The 6626-nt window shown below is 39.0% G+C and overlaps 1 protein-coding gene across 1 annotated transcript; it reads right to left on the bottom strand.

Annotated features, from left to right (window-relative positions):
- Window positions 1-2969: 2969 nt before the first annotated feature.
- On the bottom strand, window positions 2970-6205 carry LOC106527289 (glial fibrillary acidic protein; the record flags this gene model as incomplete). The annotated part of the gene is given in 8 exon segments (XM_014022129.1): window positions 2970-3648; window positions 3763-3845; window positions 3938-3981; window positions 4057-4277; window positions 4363-4488; window positions 5237-5398; window positions 5958-6053; window positions 6145-6205. Coding segments are annotated over 8 exon segments (835 nt in total), but the record flags the coding sequence as incomplete, so codon positions are not given.
- Between the last annotated feature and the right edge of the window lie 421 nt (window positions 6206-6626).

Genomic DNA, 6626 nt, shown 5'->3' with positions numbered 1-6626 from the left:
GAGGTAGCAGCCATCTCTGGAATGATGGTACATGATTATTATAATGATACATCAATGGGTTTTGATGTATGAATTGTTAAAAAAAGTAAATTAAAAAAATTAGTAGTTAGATTGCAAAAAAATGCTGACTCAACATTGTGTTAAAAGCACAGAGAATAACTGCTGCAAAAAGTATTGCGTAAAAAAAAATCCACTTTGTACATGTACAAAGGTGTTGAGTGACTATAAGGTGCGTTCAAAGACCAGAGGAAATCTGGCTTCTCTTTTTGCTTGAGTTGTTTGAGCTGTGTTTTGTTTGAACAGTGCTGCTGCTGATGAGGGTTAAAATTAGCCGAAGAGCGCAGATGCCTTCCTGTGAGCCTGGTAAGAGGAAGGCAGTGAAAAACATAAAAACTTGATTAATTCACCTGAAACTGATTAGAAACACATTTTTTGCAGATAAATGTGGTTTAGATTTTAGTTTCTAAACATCAACAACAGTGATTTGTAAGCTTTTTGCTTCATATTAATTAAAACTCATGAGTTAAAACCGCTGCAGGCCGTTTTTATTCATCTTTACATTCATGACATCTGCAGTCACTTCACACCTCAGATAAACGGCTCACTTCTCGTTCTCGTGGAGAAGGACGGTTCGGGAACTCTCGACCAGCTGAGAGTTTTTATCTGCCTGGAATTCCTTCGGCTCAGGGTCGCCTTCAGCTCAGACCCCCGAGCCCCCTTCATTCCTGTGATAAGAGGTATGAACTCACAGCTGCACTCATCTGACTGCAGAAAGAGACGAAAAACAAGGTAATTTACATTGGGTAAAATCAAACGTTAAACAATTTTACTAACATACATTTCATTATTTAGCTAATTTTTTTAACCAAATGTTTAATTTAAATGTTAAAAACTATATTTAAATAGTAAATCTAAATATTTAAATGTTCAAGTAAAAGTTAAACATTAAATGTTCACATTTAGGTATTTTGGAATGGAATGCAGCCTTTGCTGTTGGTGCTTGACTCATGTTATGACATCATCATCCCGAGACAATAGCAACTGTCTGCTAGCGCTGTAATGCAGCTAAAGCTTCCCTACAAGACATCAAACTTGCAGTTATGGCTGGTATCTGAGCTGCATTTCAAACTGCTGGACCACCCATATAATCTTTTGTGAACACATTTTAAATTTTGATTTTTTTAAAAATATCTTCAGCAGAAGTTATTTTCAGATAACCAGTATGATGTCATCATCCTGCGACAAACATCAACAATGGGCGCGATAGCCACGCTGCTGAAGATAATATTTAAAATCTACATTTTATATTTAAATATATTCTTTTAACATTTAAATTTAACATTTAGTAAAAATTAAATGTAAGAACAGTGAGCTAAAAAGGAAGTTTTATTGGAAAGCTTTTAACACTCAAAAAGTGAGCTAAATATTGAAAAATACGTTAGTGGAATTTTTTTAACATTTCATTTTACACCTGGCTCTCAATAATTTCCAGGGTTTAAGTTTTACTTTGTACTTTTAAAAGTCAAAAAATAGTCAAATATTTGAAAATTATTCATATTAAACACCAAATTAACCAGTTTACTTTAAAAAAAATGAGGGCATGTTGGGGCAAAACTGAAGATGTTAAGTTTCATCACACTTCTGAGCTTTAATCATCTCTTTATGAAGTCTTTTTAAGAACTTAAAAGTTTTTATTGTTCACCTTTTCCTTTGAATGCCTGAGGTCAATTTTAAGTATTTCAACCCCTACAGCTTCCATTTACTCCCGTTAATCACTGGTTAATGCTGCGGTGTCACATATTCGTTGTCACTTTCAGGATGATGAGTGATTTTATCATGTGAAAGCTGCTTTTAACACCCAAATGAATCAAGCTCTGAATAAACTGTCATTTAAAGAAAATCTCCAACATTCTGCTAACGGATGAGCCCGTACAGCTGCAGTTACATTAAAATGTGACGTTATAAGAAGCGAACCCACCGGCTCGGCTCTGCCTGAAGCCCAGAAACAATCAGTTTCCGGCCCCCTGGTCCCCTCTGATACCACCGGAGAGGACTGTCAGCGTTTGTAACGCTCACGCCGCAGAGATGAGCTGTGATCTGCTGCGTGGATATGTCACGTTCAAACCAAAAGGCGAAGAAATCAAACCGTAAACACACGAGCTGCCAGGAGGACGCCTCCAGGAAAGAACATCTTTTATTGTTAACATCAAAGCAAACTTATGTTAAAGTCAAATATACTAAAAAAAAGGTTTCCTAAAAGAACAAAACACACACAAAAAAAACAGAGACGTTGGGAGGAAGACGAGGGGATGAAGGGGAGGCCGAGCTCTCGGTGTCCTTGGTGACGAACACAAACACAGTCAGCTTGTCAGTCTCGTTAGCAGCAGAGCCTGTCAGCTTCACTCACAGCCTCCAACCATAAAAAAACCCAGAGCCTGGATGAGCGTCCTCCACTTCAAAACTCAAAACTTTCAGGTCAGAGCTGCAGCTTTCACCAAACATCACAAAAACATAATAAAAAGGTCATCCTGAACGGTTTGAAAGAGCTCACTCCGGTTTAACAGATACGTAATTCCGAAACGCGGGTCTGCGTTCAACGTAAACAAAGRACTCAGCTGGAACAGAGTCACGTGTCGGCCTTCGTTAGGCTGGTCTGTGCAGGTAAACAAATAAACAAGCGTAGGAAAACATTTAGGTGTAAATGTAAAAGAACGAGTCAGGAGAAAAATATATCTGTTTTCAGCCGTTTTTGCAGGTAAACAAACACAACTGGTAACAGATTTAGCAATTAAGGCTTCAATAATCATCAACATTGGATATATTAGGTTCAGATTTATATATATTATATATATAATTTATTAATTTCTGTCAGGTCTTTATGACTTGTAGCGATGAGCACCTTTAATGTAAACACTGCAGGGTCTGGAGGTCAAAGGTGGCCTTTCACAATAAGAGTCTCAACCCGACACTTCGTGGTGCCTAAATGTGTCACGTCTTTATTAGGAGGATGATGTAGAATTATTCACACAGAAACACGAGACGTCACAGATGAACACGGTTAATAAACGATGCAGAACTTTGGATACATTAAGGCTCGTCTCCAAGAAGCTCCTGAAGAAAACGAGATCATAAAAAATAAAATAAACAACAACAAATATAGCACCAGATCAACATCTTTAAAAACTCCTTTCTGTCAAAAGCTGCAGTAACATACTTTTAACGTACTTTTCTTCCCTTGCTTGCCTAAACCCTGTTTCTAGTTTTTGCAAATCGCACAACTCACCCTCCAGCCCACCTTTTTTTTCCACGTACACAGAACCACACGTCAACCTGCACAAAGCTATATATTTGATAAACACGATCGCTACATTTCAAGGCCTTTTCTAACAAGGATCAAAGCTGAAATAATCTCATCTGTCAGCTCAGGTTAACTGGAAGTCGTCTGCAGGTGATTTAAAATGACTACTTTAGTTTGAAGCCGTGTTTCTGACAGTTTTCAGTCTGTTACGTGAGTTAGAAAGCAACTGATGATGAAGTTTAAAGGAATAATTAATCCATAATCCTGATTATGGCAGAGGACACGATGAGATTGCCGCTCTTTGAAGTTCAAGGGAGGTCTCTGTGCTCCGTGGTTGATTCTTTAATGATCTGAAAGGAATAAAAACAAGATTTAAAAAATAAATATAAACAAACAACTGCAGAAGAGGCTCGACGGTGCCACCCGGAGGTAAAAGAAGAGAAGTGCAGGATGAACGAACACACCTCTCCATCTCTGGTCTCCACGGTTCGAACCAGGATGCTCCTCTTCACGTGGGCCTCCGGGGTTTTAGTGTCCAGATTAGTTTCTAACAACAAATGAAAGAGAAAGAAACGAGTTTCGCTGTAGTTCTCAACATGTTTAAAACATTTTAAGACAAGAAAAAGTTTTGATTTTGACCTCTGAACTGCAGGTTGGCAAAGCTCTGAACTGGAATGGTGATCCTAAAGGAGGAAAAAAAAAATTAAAAAGTAAAAACTGTTACATAAATGTAAATTTGAGCAGTCTGCGAGGCTCGCCTGCTCTCCTCCCCCTCCAGGAGTTTCCTGTAGGTGGCTATCTCGATATCCAGAGCCAGCTTGACGTTGAGGAGGTCCTGGTACTCCTGCAGGTGCCGGGCCATCTCCTCCTTCAGGGCCTGGATCTCCTCCTCCAGGCGGCTCACCGTGTCCTGGTACCCGGCCGTCTCCAGGGCGCAGCGGTCCTCCAGCTCCCGCAGCTGCCGCTCCAGAGACTCGTTCTGAAAAATAAATACGCATCCGTTTGTGAACCTCAAACTAAAGAGGAAAAATAAACTCTTTGTTTTTAGGGTTCGATGAACGTACCGATCCACGGAGAGCATCCAGCTCACAGGTCAGCACCTGGACCTGACGCCGGTAATCATTGGCCTCCTGTTTGGCCTGACGCAGAGCTTCTGCGTTCCGATTGGCTGCGTCCGTCAGGTCAGCAAACTGTGAACAAAAAACACATCTGTATATACTTTTTTTTAAAAGAAGTAAATTTAGAGAACAAGAAAAAGATAAAAAGGAGAAATGTAATGGGAAAAATTTGAAAAAGAGAATAGAAGATATGTGAGATGTACACACAAACATCGTTATATCCAATAATATTTAAAAAATAAAGTGATATTTGTGATCCATCACATCAAAATAAGGATTATGTCTAAAAGTTATATGTGGAGAAATAGGCTGATATTGTTTTGATTAAGACGATTGCAAAATTACATTTTTTAAATATATTACAAAATCAATACATCATTTCAATGAACTGTCTGAAATATTATCCTAAATAAATTTTTTGAAGCACTTTTTTGAGCATTAGCAACCAAAAAAAAAAAAAAAAAAAAAAAAAGATTTTGAGGAAAAACGCCTTAAAATGTTGAGATTTTCCCTGTGAGCTATCAAAGATTTATTTATTTCCAGCTGGGAAAATCTCAATATTCAAATACTTGGTTTCTTTTTTAAAATGACCTAAAAAAATCTTCATTAAAATTACATAAAATTAGGATTTAGACCAAATATTTATGTATTATTGTAACCAACAAAACAAATATCTCTGGATCTACTAATGATATCAGGATGATCTAAGTGTAAAATGTAGCTTTTAAAGCCAAGAATCTGAAAATATGATTAGGTCATTTTGACCAAATTTGACTTAATCCTCATTTTGATGTGATGGGTCACATTTGAGCTTCCTGACCTTGGACCGGTACCATTCTTCGGTCTCCTGCATGTTAGAAGTGGCCATGTTCTCGTACTGGACTCTGATGTCCCTCAGAGCTGCAGTTAGGTCTGGTTTGGACACGTCCAGGTCCACGTGGACCTGCTGGGCCATGATCTGCTCCTGGAGCTCACGCAGCTCCTGACGGGTGGACAGTTACAAAAAAATAAATAAATCAACTTTTAGCCTTCAGTTTGAACCAGAGGGGGTCAAATGCTGGTCCTGGAGAGCAGGGGCGGAGCTAAACATTTTTGCATGGGGTGGCCAAGGTGGAAATTCAAGATGGATAAAAGATAAATCATTGATTGTCACAAAAGGCTATAATTTAGCCATTTTTAAACACACAGCTGAGATTAAAAAAAATCCAAGATGGCTGCCAAAGCTAATTAATGACTACAACTCAGCTATTTTTATAAATAATGAGCTGAAATTTGGAATGGTGATAGCCAAGAGCAACCCTCATGATGTACTAAAAGCTAACTAAGCTAGCGCTAAAAGTTTCTCATTAAATCCCATCACACGCAAGCCCCACCTKGCTTGTCAATCATTTGAGGTGGTCAATCAGGTGCCAGGCCACCCCTCTGGTTCCGCCCCTCAAGAGGCCCCTGTCCTGCATGTTTTACCTGTTTCCCTGATCCAGTGAGGATCATCCAGTCACTCAGATCAGAGCGTTTTAACCTCTAATGTGATGTTTTCTCACCTCCTCGTGMACCTTCTTCAGGAAGATGATCTCATCCTGCAGAGCTTCAATCTTCCTCTCCAGCTGGACTCGGTTGAGAGCTGCTTCGTCCACGTCCTGCGCAGAGGAAGAGGGATGACCTCAAACAGGCAGAAAACGCTCAAATCTCAGACATTTACCGTAAAAACTCAGGAAGAACAGGGATTACCTGTCTGAAAGTGTTCAAGTTGCTCTCCGCATCCTGACGGAGGCCCATCTCTTCCTGCAACCTGAGACACAAAAAAACACACATAAAAACTTCAACAGATGATTATAAGCTGTTAAAAACTACATGTAAATCTTATTAAATCTTCTTTTAAGCAAGTAAATTTACACAAATGAGACAAAAAAAGCTTAAGTTTTAACCCCAGCTATAATGAATTCCTGGAATTTCCTGCTTTTGTTGTTTTTTTAGCTCTTTTACCTTGTTTTTTTCCTAAAATTAAAAACAGCCTTATCTGTCTATTAAGAACTGAGAGCAATAAATTCTATTTTAGGAATTTTGTTTCATTTTTTTAATTTGTGCTGCCGAGGAGCTCAGCTGAAAGGGCAGCTTACGCATCATTACACTCTCACAGCCAGAGGCCTTTCCCACGGGATGGAGCGTACACACACACACACACACACACACACACACACACACACACACAC

Source organism: Austrofundulus limnaeus, unplaced genomic scaffold, assembly GCF_001266775.1.
Source record: "Austrofundulus limnaeus strain Quisiro unplaced genomic scaffold, Austrofundulus_limnaeus-1.0 Scaffold4, whole genome shotgun sequence".
Classification (NCBI taxonomy): Eukaryota; Metazoa; Chordata; class Actinopteri; order Cyprinodontiformes; family Rivulidae; genus Austrofundulus; species Austrofundulus limnaeus.
The sequence above is the reverse complement of the archived record's forward strand: the minus strand, read 5'-3'. Positions and strand labels throughout refer to the sequence as shown.